Raw genomic sequence first — 22207 nt, 5'->3', positions numbered from 1 at the left:
GAACTCCTGTGTCATCCTTACCGTGCTACTGTTCAGGTGTGCAAAACATGCCATGGAAAAGGGCATCGGACAGACGTCTGTCCACAGCCGGACCTGCGAGTGTGCCGAATTTGTGGACTCAGAAACCCAGTGGACGGACACCCGTGTGAGCCAACGTGTGCCTCGTGTGAGGGTGCCCACGTCACCGGGGACCGCAGCTGCCAACGACGCCTCAAGCAACCGAAAAAACCTCAAGTCAGAAAGAGCACTGACAAGTGCAATGAAGGGCAGAAAACACCTCGCTGGTTCGCCTCAGAGGATGAGGAATCGGACTACACAAACGGCCATAGGAGCGACCAACGCGACCGACAGGGAAGGACGAGATCGCCATCTCCACACCGACTGAACGCTCGGTCCAGATCAGCGTCACCTCACCGGAGCAGATCCCGCTCTCGAGCACGAGAGCGCGTCCAGGGAGGAGAAGCAAGACAGACGCGACGATCATCCAGAGAAGCACCGAAGGCGGCCGGCGTTCTGTCAAATCCACAGGTAAGCTGGGCAGCGGTCGCGTCCTCCACAACCAAACCTATCACACAAAACGAGGAATACAAGAAAATAGTTGCCGAAAACAGACAACTTAAGGCAAGCTTGGATAGCATGAAAACTGAACTTGAAACACTTAAACGACAAATGGCAAGCATGATGACGCGCGGAGGAACCCATAAGACAAACGCACCCGCACAACTGTCCAACACACAGACGAACCCAACACAGACCAAACCACTATCACAAACGCAGCCTATATCACAGATGCCTACACCCATCACTCATCTGGAAGGGAAACTAGACAATATGTGCGCACAAATGCAATTATTTTTTGCAGAGCTTCACAATCTTAAACGGTATGTCGACAACTCGCTCAAAGGAGCCAAAAAAACGCGAAAACGTCGTAGCAGCCTAAGCCCGGAGAACCGAGATCCAAAGGTCACCGTAACCACAGACACAGAACATTTCGAGAGCCCATACTCTGGCTAACTCCACACCTACACGCCAAGAGAATCTCGTAATTTGGCAGTGGAACTGCCGATCACTACATAACAAACATGCTGCACTTACACAATATATCAAGGCGGCGCTCGTCCCACCTGACATTATTTGTCTTCAGGAAGTGGGGAAAATGCGGATACCTATTGGGGGCTACCGTTTTTACAGCGATTCGAACTACCCTGAAGTGGCAGCATTGGCCCGCAAGGACCTCACAATCACTGTCGCCATAGCACCTGGCGTAGAAATCCACCACTAAATACTCACCATTTGGCCAGTTAAGAAGGGTCGTCCAAAGTGCCTGATAACCAACGTATATAGCCCACCTAGGGATAAGAGGGCCGATTTTTCATTAATTTTAAGTCACGTATCTACCTTGCTCTCAACGAAAGACCGACTAATCTTTCTCGGAGACTTTAACGCTTGGCACTCCGCATGGGGTTATCAACGCGACACCGCCAAGGGCTTCAATCTACTCCGAGAAACTCAGTCCCACGAACTTGTACTGATTACGCAGCCAGGCACTCCTACAAGGATGGGAAACAGCGTTGCCCGGGACACCACGCCAGACCTCACGTTTGTCAACAACGAGACGGGGGTCACCTGGTGTAACCTGGACGAAACGCTAGGTAGTGATCACTATCTATTGTGTGTCACTGTTAACACAGCTAAAGTTCGACAGCCTCTAGGGGTCGCCAGGCTCCCTGATTGGAAAAGGTACAGAGAACGACACCAGGCTGCATCCTCATTTCCAGCCACGGCCGCAGGTTGGACAGCTTTCCTCAAGGAGGCCCATGCTGCCACCACGAGAGAGATCAAGACCACAACGGAAGCACCAGCAGTAGACAGCCACCTCGCCCACCTCTGGGAGGCCCACAGAAGCCTCACCAAACGCTGGAAGCGGCAGCGGCGTAATCGCAAACTTAGGCGCCGAATAGCCCTGCTGGCAAACGAAGCTAACACCTATGCGCAGGAGCTGAATAATCAAAATTGGCGCAGCTTCTGCGACTCTCTCAGAGGCACCCTCAGCACCAAGAAGACCTGGGCCATTCTTCGGTGCATGTTAGACCCAACTAGCACGCGCACCGAGACGTCTAACGTCATGCGGCGGCTGTTAGGAGAATACAAGGGCTCAGAACAAGAACTACTCGAGCACCTAAAACGCACCTACACCGGCGCTGCCCAGACATCTTCAAGCGTTATGAGAGAATACCAAGGACAGGATAACTCGAGCTTGGACGCCCCCATCACCTTCTCGGAGCTCTACGCAGCAGCACAAACCTTCAAGAAGAACACGGCTCCTGGACCCGACCAAATCACTAACGCAATGCTGCGCAACCTTAGTGACGTAGCCCTACAGCACTTAGTCGACTTCTTCAATGAACAGGTCTGGCGACCGGATGGGAGACTACCGCGAGAATGGAAGCAGGCAGACATCGTGCTTATACCAAAACCGGGCAAGCCGCGCGAGCTCAACCATCTCAGGCCCATATCGCTCACGTCTTGCATGGGCAAGCTCTTTGAACGAGTAATTCTAACCCGACTCGAAGCCCACATCGAACGAAACTCACTCTTCCCTGAATCCATGTTCGGTTTCCGCAGGCGAATCTGTGCACAGGACGTCTTTCTTCTATTAAGAGATGAGGTGCTCGATCCTCCTCCGGGCAGCATGGACAGAATCCTGCTAGCACTCGACGTCCATAAGGCATTTGATAACATCTCACACACTACAATACTAGACGGACTGCGAGATGTCGGGTGTGGAGAAAGGGTATTTCATTACGTTCAAGACTTCCTGAGCAGCCGCTCCGCGAAAATAGGACTGGGTTCAGCACGTTCTGCTCTGTATCGCCTACCAGATAAGGGCACTCCTCAAGGATCCATATTGTCACCACTTCTTTTTAACGTCGGCTTACGTAGAATGGCCCTGGACTTACAGAAGAACCGGGACCTTGGCTGCGCCATATATGCAGACGACATTACACTCTGGGCCTGCAAAGGGTCCTACGGAAACCGACAAGACACGCTTCAACAGGCCATCAACACCATTGAAAGCTATATGAGGCGAGCAGGCATGAGGCGTGCTCCAGCGAAATCGGAGTATATTCATATTAGACCTAGACATACCCAAGCGACCAGGGCTCCGGATCTGCAGCTCACCTTAGAGGGAGAGCCCATCAAGAGGGCATCCCACCTGCGCGTACTGGGAATGTGCATTCAAGAAACGGGCAGCGTTAGCATAGCGCTCTCCAATCTCAGACGCACTGTTCGGAGCGTAACTGGGCTTATTAGCAGAGTTGCACGCAGCCGCGAAGGCATGACCGAAGCAGACACCATGCAACTAGTAAACGCCTTCGTCATTAGTCGTCTAACGTACGCCCTGCCATTCCAAACCACGCGGCGTCACGACATCGAACATGCGGATAAGCTCATAAGAATTGCCTGTAAAGCAGCACTCGGCCTGCCTGAAAGCACAAGCACGATCCGACTGAACGAATTAGGAATGATGAACACTTTCGAGGAATATGCAGCGGCCACTCTAATGGCGCAGCGTGACCGGCTAAACAAGACACCTCAGGGGCGCTCGGTTTTACAACGACTTAACTATCCACTGACACCACAATATTGTGGCGATGAAACAATCCTACTGCCATCTGAAATTCGAGAGCGGATCCACGTGGCGCCGATCCCCCGTCACATGCACCCAGTCCATCATGCGGCACGGAGACGCGCGCGGGCAGCCACCTTACTAAGGCGGCGAAGCGACCCGGATACTTACTTTACAGACGCGAGTTCGTATCACAAGAATACAGGAGCCCTCAATACATTTGCAGCAGTCGTGACTAGCCAAGGACGAACAACCGTAGCAGCATCTATACACACGAAATCGGTTGCAACGGCCGAAGCTGTGGCCATAGCCCTTGCTATATGCGCCGCGGAAGCTAAGGGCCAATCGGCCTACGTGCTGACAGACTCGCAGGACGCCTGCCGCCTCTTCCTTGGGGGGGCTTTACCGGGCTGCGTCTTCCGCATCCTAGGAACGAACCTCTCCATGGATCATTGCGTGACCTGGTGCCCGGCACACACAGGGATAGCGGGGAACGAACGGGCGGACCGCTTGGCTCGAGGCATGACAGGCCGAGCCGCGGGCCACACCGCCCGGGAGAACACCTCGACACCCGGTGCGCCAAGAGAAATCCTCGAGTTACAACGGCTAAGTAGGCGAACCAAAGCCCTTCCTCACCCAGGCCTAGACAGGAGGCAAGCACGGGACTGGCGCCGCCTGCAAACAAACACTTTCCCACATTTATACAGGCTACACAAAATGTACCCAGACAAATATAGCAACACTTGCCCGTGGTGCGAAGGAACACCGACATTGGAACACATAACATTCCAGTGCGCGTCACGTCCGGCGGCTGCCACCTCGCCGCTGCTAGACAACACTCTACATAACTGGTCGTGGGAGGCGCGACTCGCGGAAGTGGAATTGGGAAGCCAACTGGCGACCCTTGACCAGGCCCGGCGAGCCGCAGTAACCAGTGGGGCCCTGGAGGAGGGGCTCCACCCACCATAACCAAACAGTCTCTGTTACAATAAACGTTTACTCTCTCTCTCTCTCTGAATAGACTGTTATTCAAGATGGCGGACAACAGTGTGAACGTCAACGTGGAACAGCGTGTTGTGATGACGTTTTTAGTGAAGGAGGGCATGAAACCTGCTGAAATTCACAGAAGACTTCAGGTTCAGTAAGGTGATGGGACACTCAGTCGCAGTAAGACATTTGAATGGTGCAAGCGCTTCAAAGATGGCCGTATCTCTATTACTGATGATCCCGGTCGTGGTGGATCACAACCCATGGTAGTCATTCCTGTGAAACATTCAGTGCCTAGAGCAGCTTATCGTGGACAATCGTCGCATAACCTGTCATGAAATTGCAAAGGTGAGTAATCTGTCGTTAGGAACAGTGAACAGAATAATTCATGATCATTTGTAGTTCCGAAAAGCGAGTGCACGCTGGGTCCCAAAGCAGCTGTCTGCTTTTGACAGACACAGAAGAGTTGAAGTCTGTAGAGAACTGAAGGAACGCTATGAAAGGGAAGGCCAGGATTTCCTGAATTGCATCATGACATGTGACGAAACATAGGTTCACCATTTCACCCTAGAATATAAAAGAGTATCGATGCAATGGAAGCATATGGAATCACCACTTCCCAAGAAATTTTGAACAGTTCCATCTGCTGGTAAAGTGATGGCAAGTGTATTCTGGGATAAACAGGGAATTATTCGCATTGATTTTTTTACCCCATGGTGTCACTATCAATAGTGAGTATTACTGCCGTGTTCTGTGTGATGTGTGCAAGAGTTTGCGGAAGAAACGTCCGGGTTTGATCACAAAGGGCGTGGTCTTTTTGCAAGACAATGCACGACTGCATACCGCTCAACGCACATTCCAAACAATCCAGGAACTTGGCTGGGGATATTACCACACCCCCACTAGAGTCCTGACTTAGCACCAAGTGATTTCCACCTGTTTGGGCCCCTGAAGGAATTGGAGGAAAACATTTCAACACTGATGATGAAGTGAAGAATCATGTCCTACAATGGTTCTGTCGTAATAATAAATCTTTCTATGCCGAACCATTCCAGGCGTTAAACGCTGGGATAAGTGTATAACTGTAGCTGGAGGTTATGTGGAAAAATAAATCCACTTTCCACACTTTGACATTTGTTCTTTCACTTGATTTTACAAAAAGTCCCGGATTGACATGAACGACCCTCGTACATGCTCTGAACCAACCACCGATGCGGTGTGCAAGATGGCGGAGGCAGCCTTGAGTGCCTCGAGCAGCCAGTCATGCGGTAATTTTGCATGCATTTGTGGGCTTCTTTCACGCTAGGAAAAACACTTTTATGTAGAATGAGCAACAGAAAGCTGTATGGGAGTTTTTCATGTTGCTCTACAATTTTCTCCTTGACACATTTCATATAATTATATTTGAGAAGTTGATTAATTAATTAAGGCTAATTATCACATTAGGCAGAATGAAAAAAATAATTTGAGTATCTCCAAGTGACAGCAAACAACATTACCTTGGTTCTGACTAGCTATGTGGCATTCAAATATTTTAAACTCTGGTTAAAGTTAGCTGGAACACCCTCTATATACAATCAAACCATGTTATAATTAAGTTACATTGGCCACAATAACACTTTTCTTATAAGCATACACACAAATATCATAATTTTTTTTAAAAACGTGATCAGGCCTATGCCTAAGGAATGCAAATGGGGTGCCTCCAACGACCGAGCAAAGGGTCTGCTGCAGATTTTGGTGGCCTGTTGGCATTATGCCATGCCAATATGATGCATGGGATTAATAATTACATACATGCACACTGCACCACCATGAAGATGCAACTGTGCAATCAGTGTTACCATGCGGGATTGGTATGCTGGCTTGCTGACTGCGGTGCAACCAAGCCAAGCCGCTGCAGACAGACTTTTTGGACATAGAGAGGACTGCACGTGGATGCCTACTCCACTACTACAGCTGTCACTCTAGCCTGTGCACCTGAGCTTGCGCTCGATCGCCGATAAGGTCTACAAGTGCAGACATAAAAAAGAAACAGTCAACCAAGAGTCAACCAACGCTAATGAAGGTCGATGTACATGGTACGTGGTTTAAACGATTTGATGACTAAATGTTGATTATCTCTACATTTTGCCTCTTTCAGTCTTTTTCATTTCATTATCTGCTCATTTCCTATGTTACCATATTTGCACAATTCTACCGCGCTGCCGATTATAATGTGCAGTTATATTACCGCCCAAATATTAAAAAAAAAAATAACTTAGTGCCGATTCCACCGCGTACATCAAGTAACGAAACCTGAGTCGACGTGTACCGTGTTGAAACAATATTACGAAACAATACAAAGGCACGCAGACATGCACACAAGTGAACTTTAGAGGCTAGTGGCTCAGAGTCTGCTGACCCCGCCTTTTCGCTGTCTACCGACCACAGAAAGTGATCTTCAGTTCCATTTAATGCATTAAAAATGCCATACTTCTGGAGGCTTACACAACCATCATCTGCGGAAGGGCATTCCACGCACCATGGACCCAGCTTGCAAGGTCTCTGACCGTCACTTTCAACAAACGACCCATTCGATGGCAGTGTGGCTAGCTACCTTACATTGAGCTTTTTTTTAAGAATCGGTTTCATTTTTTATTTTGAGTAGAATTATTTACAATTGTATTGCGCATGCAAATTGGAAGCACCTTTCATTAAAAAAAAGAAAGAGTGCGTTAGAATCCTGCAAATATGGTATTTGTATCACATTCGCATGCAATTATGTCGAACTGGTCTTTTTTGACCATCGACACTTGGTTGACACATCTTTTGACCAAGAGGCCAGGTGGGCCAATCCTGGACATTGTGCAGACTATAGTGCAATGGGGTTAATTTTAGACTATTCTGCCACTAATTACATCCACATAATTAATTTTACCTACTTTTCTACTAATTCTCGCTTAGACCTACATTTTGATGCCTTTTGCAACTCGCTATGATGCTCTGGAGACGCGAAAGGGCTGTTTTTTTCTGGAAGTGATTACAAGATACCTACCCAGATCCCAGATACACAAAACCTGAGTGAAGTCAGCAAAGAAGACCTCGTCTTCAAAACAAGCACGCTGCCAACACTTTTTGGGCATGGAGGGGACTCCACGTGGATATGCACTCAGCTACTACTGCTGTCAGTCTAGCCCATGCATCTGATCTCACGCTTGATCGTCAATAAGGCTTATGAGTGTGAACATACTAGTGGTGAGGCTCCCTCTAAGGCCGTTTAGTTGAGAGTTGGCAACCCAAGTTGCACTTTTGTGCCAGCTGACACAGTGTCAACATTGTTCATGGCTGCCATGTTTGCGGCATCACCCTCGTGGATCATGCTCAAAAATCAATAACACATTTCATAGTTACAGAACCGGCACAGCCAATTCTACTGTTTAGTTTAATGTACACGTGGTGAGGGAAAGCTGCCCTCATAGTAATTGAAAAGTTGGAATACCTTCCAGTTGACATGCTAAATTCAGTTGCTGCAGACGGCAGCAGAGGGCATCCAACATGGTGTGTATATAAAACACAGGTATTTAAACATAGCAGCTACACAAAAAATAAGTCTACTTGGAAAAAGAAAGATCATAATAAAGGGTGCGGTGGGGGGAGGCACACTGGCATATGAGATCTGCTCGACAATTAAGAAAACCAATAATTGCAGGCTAGCACAGTTATGGAGCAGACGGAGCATTTGAGCAACAGCAACAGCAAACTAACTGAAAACCCATATTCTAAACTCCCGTCCACTTATCATCAGACCAAAACTGTATGAGTACCTATACTGGATAATTTATACAGGCATGGCCGCTGGATAAAAAAAAAAAAAAAAAGGTGCGGCCTGCCACATCAGGTGGGTTGCAATGGGAGCGAATGTCTCAGCCGTAGTTGCATTCTCGGCCGTTTGGATGGGCCGGACGGCACTAGCTCTTGGGGACGCGACACATCGGTTTCCACGGGCGACGGCGTTCGAAGCGCGTTCCTTGTGCATTTTCTATGCCGATCCCAGACAAGAGACTCCGACTGGTAGCGTGGCGGCAGATGACAGCGTTTTCAGTGCACGCGGCAGGCCGCACCTTTCTTTTTTATCCAGCGGCCGTGATACAGGTACCAAACACACCATCATCTCCAGTTGGTATACAGGACATGCTGTCAGAACTCAAGCTCAAATTTCCAGTCAGGACACAGCAAAAAAATGTATTATTGCAGCACAATGCCAAGCTTAGTACTACCTGAAGACCACCTCGACAAATCACCAAGTTTAGTTCGACCGTACAGCCTCTTTGCCCAGCCAAGATACAGTAACCTATGACTCACTATAGTTCATTCCGATAGATTTTTCAGGCATTAATGCTCTCATAACAGCTATGAAATACTACTACTCTGTGACTAGAACTGTGCACACAATAATGCAAATGTACAGCCAGTGGTGCACGCGATGAAGAATCTCATGACCTGCTTTATTAAGAAGAGTTGATCTGCAGGTTCCATTGCAGTTTCCATAGAAACAGACAAGCATCATTTCAGGAGCCACTTTTGTATATAACTGGTTTCAGGACGTGGCATTTCATTTTCTGAAAGTGGTTAAACTGACGTTCTTAACTGTTGAATGATGCTGACCATTAAATCAAACACAATTTTTTACCCTTTAAAGAAAGAAAAGAAAAGAGAACAGTGCATTGCAACACTCACCATCATCCTCTGAGAGTGAGCTGTCTGAGCCACACTTGATGAGCACAGCAGCAGAAGTGTGCTGAGTTCGAAAGCTGTCCACATCATCTGTGTCAACTGCACTGAGCTTGCGAACTATCCTCTCGGCCATTGTTTCCTGCTGTGGGGCTGGCTGTGTTGGTGGAGGGGAGGAAGACTTCTCGGGTGTTGTGGCTACACTGGGCTCTTCAACAACAGCTGGTGTTACAGTTGTGCTGCTTTGGGCTTGCTTTTTGCCCTCTATGGGGATTTGCACGTAGTCAGCAGACCACATCTGTAAGTTGTCCAGCAGAGTGTTACTATTAGATCTCCAAAACAGGGTGTCACGGCTGCTTCTTCTTTAGAGCTGGTTTTGACAAGCACCAGGATATCCATTTGAGATATAGTGTATAATATTTAACAGAATTACAGCCAAAGCAGAGAAGCAAAGGCAAAAATATAAACAACAAGAACAGAGGAAACAGATACACACCTAAACACTATTTGTGGTTTGAACTACAAGTGAGTTCAGTTAATGTGGTTGTTGTGTTATGACATTCAAGAACAGCCAATAATGTTTGGCTGTTCTTGAAAAGCTGCCATGTCTATGGGGGTTAAACTGTAATCCAGAAGTACATGTTGCTGGGCTAGTCGGTTCATACTGCCGAGTAGAACATAAATATCATATTTATGGTCTATGCAGCGGAGTTAAACTGTTTTGCACTAGAACGCCTTAAGCCATCAGAACTCAGAGCATTATTTAAATATGATGAACCAGCATCCATATCTTCTGTGACTGAAATATCACAGCCATGTTGTAAGCAAAGCCCATTTTCAAAACCAGGCCTAAGTTCTACATGAAAAATCATAGCTAGTAGAACACTAAAGATACAAATCTAAGAGGCCTTAAAGGAGACCTGATATCCTTCTACAGTTGAACCCGGCTATATCGAACTTGCAAAAAAATGCCTATGAGTTTGATATACGGCATAATTCGATATAAGCCTGCTAAAGAACTGGATGTCATAAAAGCACATATTTATAAAGTCACTTTATTGATGAAACTAGTTTAGTTTAACATGAAACAGTCCCGTATTTTCTTCTGCTTGGGCAATTTCGCTGCCTGTGATGCACATACTTCTCCACATTGTCTAAAGAGTCAAAGCAGTTGAGGCCACAACCATTCACATTCGTGCAGAAGCACCGGACTAGCGCGAGTGCAACAAACACCTCGGGGGATGTAGGCAAAGGGCCATTGTTGCTTTCCTCATTGTGGCCATTTTCACTTGTGCTCGGTACAATGTCGGCAATGTAGCCTTCATTTTCAGGCTCTCCCATGGTCGCGGCACCATCATCTGCACTCTCAAACTCGTCGACTGTTGACTCGTCAATGGCTTCCGGAAATTCTGACAGCTCGCTCCAAACTTCGGCAACAGCTTTGTCGCACTCATCAAAATTGACAGTAATCACCGGGCACGCAGAAGCCGGCACGTCTGAAGCAATTTCAGATGATCCACTAGTACAGGGTGGTCCTTTATGAAAGGGAACACGTGAGCATGTGGCCTGTGCTCTGCGGAGGCTGCTTAGAGCACCAGCAACAGGCAGCAAGGGGAAGCATGTCCGCATGTAGTGTCATCTATTGCAGGCCAGAATAACCAGACACGGCTGATAGGCTAGCAGCTGCTGGACTGCCTCCCACACCAGCTGGATGCACAACAGGTGGGGGCTTGCAACGCAACGTCTCCTGCTTGCAAACTGCGCTCGGTATGCTAGCACAGTGGGAACGTAGAAATACCGACATATGCCCGCTGGTTAATAGGCACTGTCAGCGTTTGGCGCGCACCACAGCAAGATCTGTCTGCTACGCGAAAGGTGTAATGCCTTGTATCTGCACGAAAAAGCGTAATGTGTGAAGTTACGACATTTAATCATTATAATAGCGTAAATGTAGATGACTGGTAGCTTTATAAGCAATCACGAACTGAAAAAAAAAAAAAACTGATTTGAGCCAATAACCATAGCGATACATAGGGTCCACGAAAATGCTTGGGGAATCCTATACAGTGAACTCTCACTTGAGTGAACTTCAAGGGACCAAAGGAAATAGTTCACTTAACTGAAAGTTCACTAAACAGAATATCCGCTAGACCAACATAAGACATGGCATACAGATTCAAAAGTTTGAAGTGCAATTCATGGAGCAAAATACATGGCATCCATAGTGTTTGAAATGTGTGAAATGGAATTTGTATATATCGACAAGTACAAGGTTCATAACAGTTATAATGCTGCCTTTCTCAATTAGAAAAAGAATGTGTAATCTTCTTGTGCACTTGTACTTTTAAAGCACAGGAAGTAACAAAACTGTCCAAAGAGTCAATGTTTTTACACACTTCTTCTGGCAGAGCTTGCTGTTGAGACACAAAGTCTCACAACTTTCCAATGTGCCCTACAACCTCAGCTAGAGTTATAGGGCTCGAAAGTGGCTCGGCGATGTTACTTTGTTCATGGCCTCCGAGATTACATGCTTGCTCGTTTTGTGCGGGCAATCTCGGAGGCCATGCCTCGTTGCCGCTTGTTTTCCGCGCCGCCGCTTTGCCCCAGGGGCGCTGTAGCGCCAGCGACGTTACATAGCTGATCGTAAATTAACGTAAAAATAAGCCTTGGTCCTCTGAGCGAGTTCGTTAAACTTAAATATTGACTGTTCCGAAATTCGTTTAAGTGAAACATTTTTGCATAGAATCTATAGGAAAACTGCCGGGGATTTTTAAAAAAGTTCGTTATTCTGAAATATTCGATAAACCGACGTTCGTACAACTGAGAGTTTACTGTAGTAGGGGGGGGGGCAACTTGAAATTTGGGAGTTGGAAAATTCGAAGTTTGGGGGTGGGCCAAACTTGAAATTTGGGGGTGAGCCAACTTATATTTGGTGGTGAGCCAACTGAAAGTTGAGGGTGGGCCAACTTAAAGGAGTACTGACACAAAAATTTTCGATTTTGTTTTTTCTGTTGCAATAAGTAGCTAATGACTGAGTAATCACCGCACGAAACAGCATTGGCTTCAGAGCGCAACAGGTAATTATTTGAGGTCTTGTTTGCAGCAACCAGTCTAAGTTTCGGTTTGAAGAGCAACGAGATGGGCCGAAGAAGGAATGTAAACACAGCTGGACACGTGATGGCAGAAAACTGTGACGTGTGCACGGCCGCGCGCTTGCCGGCGCAAGAGCCTCATCTTGTTAATTTGTCTGCTACGTCTGCACGTGCTTTGCGATTGTATTGGACAAACTTTATTAAAGATCCTTCTTTGCAATGTCCTCGCCATCATCGTCGTCCTTGTTTTCCTTGTCCAGCGGTGACACATTCGTGGCCAACCACATTTGATTGGATTCACTACAAAGCAGTGACTCGGAAAGTGCGGCTAGCGACAGCTACCAATATGCATGTGCACCGGTACAAGTAGTACGAGCCATTTGTTGAGGACGCTTTGGGAATGAAGTATATTCCAGAGCAGGACACAAGGCGAGGTAAAAGTCGACACAGAATCAGGCTTGGGGGACGTAGTCTTGGTGGAAGATCATTGGACTGCTTTAAGCTCGGCCTGTTTTATTTATACCAGGCACGCTCGAAATGAAACGAGCAAATCTGGCTGCTCTTCGACGGAGTCCATTCTAAGCGTCCAGTGGTGCGCACGAACTTGGACCACTTCTGCCGCTTATCGATGCTGACAGTATAGCCAACGAGCAAGCCAAACGAGCTGGCGATCGCTTGGAAACGGTATATAGGCCTAGCTCGCTAGCCATCGGATCCGAGCCGACGGCCCTTGCGACCAGTCTGCAGCAGGTAATAAACCATCTATACTGTCCAAAACAATAAATGTCTGCACATTTATGTCGATAATAAGTGACAATACAATTAGTCTTCCCGACGCCATTGGCAGCGATGAGAAAACACGCTAGCCAGGCGAGCCGCTTCGCAGAGATGATTGCAGTGGTGGCTGCGCTGACTGCTTGCGAGTCAAAATCACGCCAACAATTTTCTATATTGCGCGACATTTTACAACATGCACACTTTCGAGGTCACTGTATGGGTTATTTTGTGTCAGAAACAAATTTTAGCTGATTTTTGTGCCGCGTCAGCAGTGAGGTCAACATCACGACAAGGGAGAGAGAGAGAGAGAGAGAGAGGGAGAAAGCCAAGACGATCGATCGCAACGAGAAACTTGCTCGCAGGGCCCGCCTCGACGGCAGCGTAAACTCGTGACGTAGCGTTTTATTGGTTGTTCACATTCCTTTCTTGTTGTCGATGTCACGAGGTGCTGCGTCTTGCGGTTGGCTGCGCGCACATACTTGATGTGTTACTGTTACAGTCTGGGTGCAAAATAAAGGAAAAGGAAGATTCACGACGACATGTCTCCTAAAGCTATTTACTGTATATTTGCCCACTGTGCCTTTCTTTTTTAAAGCTGCAGAAGACCCTTGGCTGTGAGTACAGCCAAAATTGATTTTAAATATGTTCTAAGCTGTATTCGCCGTTGATATTTTGTAGATGTGTGTGTGCCCACATAAATTGATCTCACACGTTAACTCGACTTCAAAATTTTGTGTCAGTACCCCTTTAAATTTGGTAGTGAACCAAGTTGAAATTTGGGGGTGCGCTAGCTTCAATTTGTGGGTCGGCCAACTTAAAATTTGGGGTTAGGCTTATGCCCACTTTGACAACTCCAGTAGAGTTTCTGGGTACTTTTTTGCAGTACTGAGTTCTGGCTCCCCACTCCCCCGATAGCTTGAACAAACCTCACCTGATTCAGAGTGGTTTAGAAGAGAAGCGTACTCAGGTGAAATTTTAGCTAGGTAAATAACTGATAACAACGAAGGCGCCGAATAAAACAATGGACGAAGGAAGGCAACAAAGGACTACCACATAGGCGCACTAACAACTGAGTGTTTTATTTCTTGACACAGGAATAAATAGCTGCTGCCAAGAATCAAAACAACAAGAAAAAAAGACAGAACATTGCTGTCATCTGCATCGCATAACGAAAACACGATACACAACAGCTTCTAAGCGCCGCTTTCAAGATACGCTGGTTCCTTTGTCGATAGAGAAACTGAGGGTTCACTGATACAAGCATCACCACGCTTCTTGATCTCAAGCACTTCCAATATCTCTCTTGTCATTTGATCATCAGCTCTGTTCAAAACACAGGTTCTATGAAAATCTGGAATGGACTTGTGAGCCTTACAATGAGCACTAATGTGACTGGAGAGCTGGTTTTCCATCTTATATCGATGCTCATACAATTGGTCATTCAGACATCTGCCTGTTTGGCCTACAAATGATGAACAACACCACAGGGGAACCGAATAAACTACTTTCTTTATACATCCGACATGCTTGGGTTTCGGAGCGGAAAATAAAACCCGAACACCAGCTCGTTTGCCAACATTTTTCAGATTGTGACATATGATCAGTAAATTTAGACTTGTTAGTAACAGCACTGTAAAATCAAAAGTCCCCGAGTTTGGAGAAGAGAGAAGCAGCAATAGCGGATGGAATGACAAGACTCCTCATGGCCTGGCTTAACAGACCTTTTCATAACTTTTACATGCCAGGTCTGTCTATCTGTTGTCTCTATTTCTTCCGAATGCATAAAAGAGGAATAGAATTGCATGCAAAACTGCTGATGCTCCCAAGAAAACTTGTTGGGAGGGATTGATAGCATCGTCACAATGCGGCTATTTGATGCATTTCGTGATGAACTTGACGTCAATGTGTGGCACTATAATCATTAATTAAAATGTAATGAGTGATTTACTTACATATGATATTACTAATACAGTGAAAAAAAACTATTTCATTACATCTTATTGCTGTTTTAATTATCGTGTAATTATCACACAGCTACATGAAGGTGTTGTACCCATGGCAATGATGCATCAATTTGCCAAGCACATGGCATGCCAATATCTGCCTCACTGAAGCTGCTGTAACTACTATAGAAGTGAGACTGCACACTGCCTGATCAAGGAGGCAATGGTGATGCCATCAACAAGCTGAGAAGGCTTGGCAACCACGGCGCACCGACTCCCACTTCATATTATCAATGCCCTGCTGCTATGGGGCGCCACAGTTCTATGTCATGGGAGGGTGAAACGTGGCCTCCAGAACTGCAAAAATTTGAGAGTAATTCTAATTTTGCTTGTGTGTTGAAGTTTCTGTGACTGATAACTTTGGTTTGCGTGCATTGATTCTCACAGTTCTTCTTGCTCTTAGTTCTTTAACATGCTAACAAAACATTTAGATAAAAAAAATGGTGGCCTTAACGAAGCTGTTACAGGGTCCCTTAAAGTTTTCTAGAGAGGTAGATTTTCTCCGCATTGCACTGTGCTGGTAATTAGCAGCGCCTTGTAGGGCATGATCTCCAAGACTGGCACAGCACAGAAATCCTGCACTGCACTGGTAATGACTGACATTACCTGCACAATGCAGGATTCCTGTGCTGTGCCCGTCTTGGAGATCATGCCTTATTAGGCGTTGCCGCTCTCTGTGGGTTACGGGACTACGCAGAGAGGGTGCCACACTCGTACAAACTTGCTACTGCACCACAGCGTGAGTTAGCATCACACAGTTTTGTTGACAAATTCATTAAAATTGGCCCAATTTAAGTTTATTTAATGTTCAAGTGAGCAATGTAATTTTAAAAATAAATTTAACAAATTTTAATACAATCATAATATGTAATTGGGAGTTGGTTACATAGTATTTTGACAGCAGTGGCACAAACCTTGCCTTACATTTGCATGCATCATATTCTTCCTCAGAGATGTGCTGTTTTCAGTAAAAGCAACACTTGAGACATTTTAGAGCACTGATCTATCAATTTAGCTTGATTTGACATTGCTTCTATGTCCCTTTAAAGTCATGCAGAGGGTGGAACATTAGCTTATGAATCTCCTTCAAGGCATATGTTTCACTACAACTAGCTTTCAAGGGGGTGTTCCCTTTATTTTTTAAAAGTCTAGTATTCTCAAGGTTTTGCTGTCGCTTGCAACACTGCTGATATGAACACTATCATACATTGCCAAGAGAGTGCTTTTGTGCAGAAGAAATTCATTGCAGTTAATAGTTCTTCATCTGATGTTACCAGGCGTTTTGAAACAAATGCAGATACATACACAACACCAGACCCACAAAATATAACATAGCTTTTACCAGTAACCAGTATGTGTAGTGCCTTGTAGGGAACCCTCACTGTTGGCAAATAATGCTTATGTACATATCATGCATAAATTACCTCATGGTCACTGCACATATGTGCACTACATGTGCCCTTTTTATCAACACAGGTTTTATGATGCATGTGTGCACTAAATGCATGGGCTACCAATAAGTGTTGTTCAACTACCGTAGTCACCCTAAGGTCATTGAAATGCTTTAGGGTTGCACAACAAATAGCATAGTCCTTATTAGGCTGCTATTTAAACACAGTCTGGGTGCAAAATAAAGGAAAAGGAAGATTCACGACGACATGTCTCCTAAAGCTATTTACTGTATATGTGCCCGCTGTGCCTTTCTTTTTTAAAGCTGCAGAAGACCCTTGGCTGTGAGTACAGCCATGAATCAAGTTGGCTACAAGCACAGTGTACTTGTGAATGCATTGCAAATAATGAAAAACTTTGAAAAGGTTAAGAAATACTACTAAATCATGACATACCCTGACAACACCATCACTGGAACCTGTCATGATGACATTCTGGTTGTCCCATTCATTTAGCTGTGAGAAGCAGACGCAAAGTATCTGCTGCAAGCGGTCACTGCGACCAGTGGCAGTGTTCACACTGGCCACCTCTTGCCCGTTGATGGTCCACAGGCTAATGTGTGTGCCAGCACATGTTGCCAAGTCTCCCTGAAAATTTTCCAGTTTCTTGTCAATTCAAAATGCATGCATGCATACATATCTGCATAAACACACAATAAAGGAATGAGTGCCACAGCTGTGCATCATTACTTCACTACAGTGCAAACAAAGTAAAACCAGAAAATCTTTCAACACAATAAATTGAAGCATCAATTACTAAATTTGGATATCACAGCGCAGATGTAAAGCTCTCTTCAAAATTTTCACTCGTACTCATACAATACTCGCAAAAATCTGGCACTTGACAATGAAGAACTGAAAATCATATAGATAGACAAACGTTACAATCATAAAAATGTTAGCGGCTGCAGTGCAAGCCTACTACCTGACCATGAGAAGTAGTCACTAATTAATTCAAACTTCTTTCTCTGTTCAGTGTTAACCGCGGTAGATGGTAAACAATTAGTACTTTACTAGGACTGCGGACCAAAGCTGTGAATCACAGTATGCATACCGAGGATGTTGTGCTTTTCCTGTGGAATGGGAATGATTTCTTTTTCAAGTGAATGCCTATTGTTCTATACATGGTTTGAACGGATTATTTGAATAAGGAAACATTGATCTTAAGAATACTGAAGGAAAGATTCAAGGAGGGTAAAAGAGACTTAATTTACATTCCTGAACTGATGACAATTCAAGTCTTTTTTGCTACCATCTTTGGCAGTACACCACAGCTACCATCCTACTGCAGCTACCATCTTTCTTTGGTTGTGTGTGTGTGTGTGTGTCTATATATATATATATATATATATATATATATATATATATATATATATATATATATATATATATATATATATATATATATATATATATATATATAATACTGGGAATCTGGAAAAAGAAAAGACTTATTTACACTACTTGATATGTGCATGTAATGCCATTCACAACTGGATGTTCAGTCAACAGAGGAGCTTGTAAACAAGAAACAACTGATTTCTGTTATCTGGTGCACCATAACAATGACAGTAATTAAACAAGAAAGCAACACAACATTGTTTAAATGAATGTAAATATGATGACACTGGATTAATGGTAAATTGCTTTGTTTATTAAATAAAGACAATTAATTCATATTAGGCTGCTTAAATGTGAGGCATTCTTGTTGAATGACTGCATATTATAGAGCAGAAGTTATCTTCCCCGTGCGTTTGCTCAAGAACTGGTGCCTCAATGCAACAACTGTGGCTCTCCTGCAGCATAATTACTTGAAAGAGTCCTCACTTGTATCGGTCTCTCTCCCACAAGACTCTAATAAATATTATCTCTTATAACTGAACAGAAAAATATTAATACAGTAGTATCTCATTAATTCAAATTTGCCCTGTGCTTGAGATGAGACTAAGCAAAGGCTGATCATACTACGTATTTACATCTTGCCGTCATGCTGGAATGCAAATTCAGAACTAAGTGAGCGGCCTGCACACTGCCATGTTGAACCGGTCGGAACAGACTACTCACAGTGCTGTGGCAGGATAATCTTCCCTGTATGTATTTATGTTTGTGTTGCTAGGGCATAGACAAATTTCACTGGGAACTGCTGCTGCTGTGCTCACTCCTTTACTTGAAGTGCTACGAAAAACAGTTGACGTAACTCTAACCAAGCCCCATGAACTGTGACCAACTAGGGAAGTGGCACCCTCCTTCCTCCACAGTTACCTCAGCACTGGATTATACTGGGCTAGCCCTGAAGTCTTATCAGCATACGATGAGATGCACCACTTTGATTGCTCCGGTTCGGTCTTGACTTCCGGCATGTCTTTCCTTGTCATTTTCATGGCACACAACATTACGGTAACTAGCAATTCATAGAACCTTCACTTTTGGCTCATATATTCCCAAAAGGCTGTCATGGGAGTGAGAAATTTTGTTTGGATTAACTGTTTGGCAACTTTTGGACATTGCATTTGCAGGCACTTTTTCCCTATTCAAATACATAGGTCTTTGCTGGGATTAACAGAGCAGTTCAAATTACCTGGTAATTTAAACTAAAAGATTTTGGCTTATCAGGATTTCATCATGTGGACAATTTCAAATAATGAATTCTCGAATTGAACAAAAATCAAATAGCGAGGACTATTCAGCTCCTATTTGAAATCTTGAATATTTACACACCCCTCAGTAAAAATGGATGAAACACTAATACAGGATTTAATGAACAAGCTATGTAAAAGTGCATGTAACCAGACAGCTCATAGTTAACCCTCTGGAAAGCATGCAAGTAGTTTTCAACGAATAATAGGAAATCAGCTAAAATGTTACAATTAGTTATACACATAGGCAAACTATTCCATTTCCTAATCACCTGTGGAAGAATTCACTGCATTCACAACGGCTTTTGATGTATTATGAATATGTCCACAATGAAGCAAAGGACCATTTCATGCTTTTCAAAAAAAAAAAAAAGAACATCACAGCATGTGAACTGGCCCACAGTAAATCCTGGTAGAACACACAATGCCCTATGGTGTGCCACTTCCACTTAAACAAAGACCTTCCTGGCAACACATCTGAAACACACAGCCCTCTCTAAACAAATAGTACTACCTATAAATTTCTTACATATTGTGCCACTATATGCAGCGCTTAAGTCCACACTCTATCATAATGCAATTCAGTGCTAGTTTTCATCATGATCAGGACTCGGATTCATATACAGTCGAATCTCGATAATTCGAACTTGAAGGGTTCCGAAAATTTGTTCAAATTAAAAGAAGGGCTTGCTTTTGGGGTATTTGTGCACCATAGCAAGATGCACGAATGGTGCAAGTCGTGAAATATAGTGGTGCACGAGCACAGAGCGAATGAGGACTACGAAACTGCCTACGCTGGCCAACGCTTGCTTCCCCTGATAACGGCAGAAAATGAAACTTCAAGAAGCCGGCTAAGCTGGTGCCGGGCCGGCAGGGCTGGCGGCACTGACACTGGCACGGAGGTGTGCTTGCGCGGAGACCATCGAAGAGGGAGTTGAGAGGGAGGGTGAGGGGAGTGTAGTTGCAAGGAAAGGTGGGAGGGAAGTGGATTTGCTTTCCTACCAGCTTGCTGGATGGTGCTAATTACCTCTGGCAATTACTGCCACCAAAGCAACGGTGTGGCCGAAGCCGGACTGGGCCTCCGCTGCTCTTTCCTTCTGCTTCCTCACATGTTTTGTCCTTCATGTGCTGACAGATTGGCACTGTGTTTACCTTCTTCGTCCTGCGTTCTTAGTGGGAGTCATGTCTTATCAAGATGACGAAGTCGTTGCAGCTGATCATAATCACGTTGGTGTGCTCCATTCTGTTGTGGCGTTGCCGTGTTCAAAAGACAAGGAGAATGAAGTACTGGGTATTGCCGTCGTGTCCTTGTATTCAGGCTCTGTCTTGTCGTACAGAATTGGATATGGCGCACTGTCTCCAACAACCTTTCCATCGGCAGATCTCGGTTTAGACGCGTCATTGTTAAAAAAAAAAAAAAGAAAGCAAACGAGACCAACCAAGCCAACTAAAAAAAAAAAAAAAAAGCGCAAGCGAGAGCTGATGCGAGCAGACGATAGTGCGAAACAAGCAATCTGGCTGAACCAGACACGAGTACGAATAAAGCAGCTGGGCGGGTCTGCATGATACCAATTTCCCACGCCTACGTCACTGTAAGGGTCACTCTAACTGGTCTCCTCCGTTCGTGGCTCACTTGAGGGGCTTCTTCTAAGCCTTTCCTCTATGGTGGGGTCAGAGCAATGCTGGTCGGAGGCGCAGCCGCGTGATTTGGCGCGCTGCTGAGAGCATTGTCAGAGCGTGGTATGTTCGAATTAAAGGTCGCAAATGCTTGTGCGTTTGAATTACTGCGCGTTTTCGCCCAATGGAATACACATAACTTTGACGAGACCACGGCATCAGTTCGAATAAACCGGAAGTTCGAATTAAGCGTGTTCTAATTAACGAGATTCGACAGTATTTTCTCTTATGTAGTGAAAGCGTCCCCCTGACTGGCCTGTCACCCATAACAGCAATCTGTGTAATAATGAGACTATCACTGTGGTGACTGTCAATCGCACACGGCACTTACATAAGAAAATGACGGTAAATCTGGACTCTAAGGAATATATTTATTATCTAAGACTAGTAAGAACCCTAGAATTAATTTTTCTAAAATGAAGTGTACGCAATGTTTATATGAAAGCCTCCAAATCCTGGTATTGTGGTTCACTTTCAATAGGATGGATGAGCAAATCATAAATCACATGCTTTAGGTTTTTTCCCTTACTCCATCAGTGCATAAAATCATAGGGTAAAAATTTTATTCTTTTATTGTTACTCTAGCGGATATTACATGCTCCTGTGCCCCGGTGAATAAATAATCTATAGATTCTTCATTTATTAACAAGAAAGCGCTTTCTGGTAATTTTTGATATTTACTACAAAGCAGCTTTAATTGTGTTAAAACCTTTGCATGCCTTACCGTAAGGTCATTGATGGCGACAGCAGCAATTGGAGCTGTGTGACCTCGCAGCTGGCGCACGAAGACGAGGCGACTCAGGTCCCACAATATACATGTGTAGTCCCGAGAGCCACTGACAATCAAGTTGTATGGTCGTGATGCTGATAGGCAAGTGACTGCCTCTGTGTGGCCGTGAAGGTTCTGCTTCAATGTCAATTTCTTCTTGTCGTACTGCCACACAGTCACCACCTGAGAAAGTCAAGTAGAATGCCTGACCTAGTGGGACAAGGAACAAAACTACAGGAGCTCCAGCTCTCTGCTTCCCCTACCATGACATTTTAGAACTTTCAAGCGGCATCACTATTGGCAACAACAAGCACTGTCATTCTTGTTGACAATTAGAACAATAAGAAAATAAGACTGGAAGATTGAATCTGAGAGCTTTGAGATCCTAATGCTCTGTGAATTATGATCCAACCACAAGGCTGACAACATACAAGACCGAGTTACCTACTGGGCAATTTGAAACATTGAATTTGT

At 45.0% G+C, this 22207-nt stretch overlaps 1 protein-coding gene across 1 annotated transcript in view; it reads right to left on the bottom strand.

The window, feature by feature from the left end:
• Positions 1-22207, bottom strand: part of bchs (WD repeat and FYVE domain containing 3 bchs) — a 244799-nt gene that overhangs the window by 11973 nt on the left and 210619 nt on the right. The window contains exons 62-64 of the mRNA XM_070538948.1: positions 21689-21916; positions 17048-17239; positions 9338-9629 (exon numbers count right to left, since the gene is read on the bottom strand). Of these exons, the coding sequence (XP_070395049.1) occupies positions 9338-9629; positions 17048-17239; positions 21689-21916 (712 nt within the window). The remainder of the gene's footprint in view (positions 1-9337; positions 9630-17047; positions 17240-21688; positions 21917-22207) is intronic.

The sequence above is a fragment of the Dermacentor albipictus genome, chromosome 1 (genome assembly GCF_038994185.2).
Source record: "Dermacentor albipictus isolate Rhodes 1998 colony chromosome 1, USDA_Dalb.pri_finalv2, whole genome shotgun sequence".
NCBI lineage: Eukaryota > Metazoa > Arthropoda > Arachnida > Ixodida > Ixodidae > Dermacentor > Dermacentor albipictus.
This window is presented reverse-complemented; position numbering and strand designations above follow the sequence as displayed.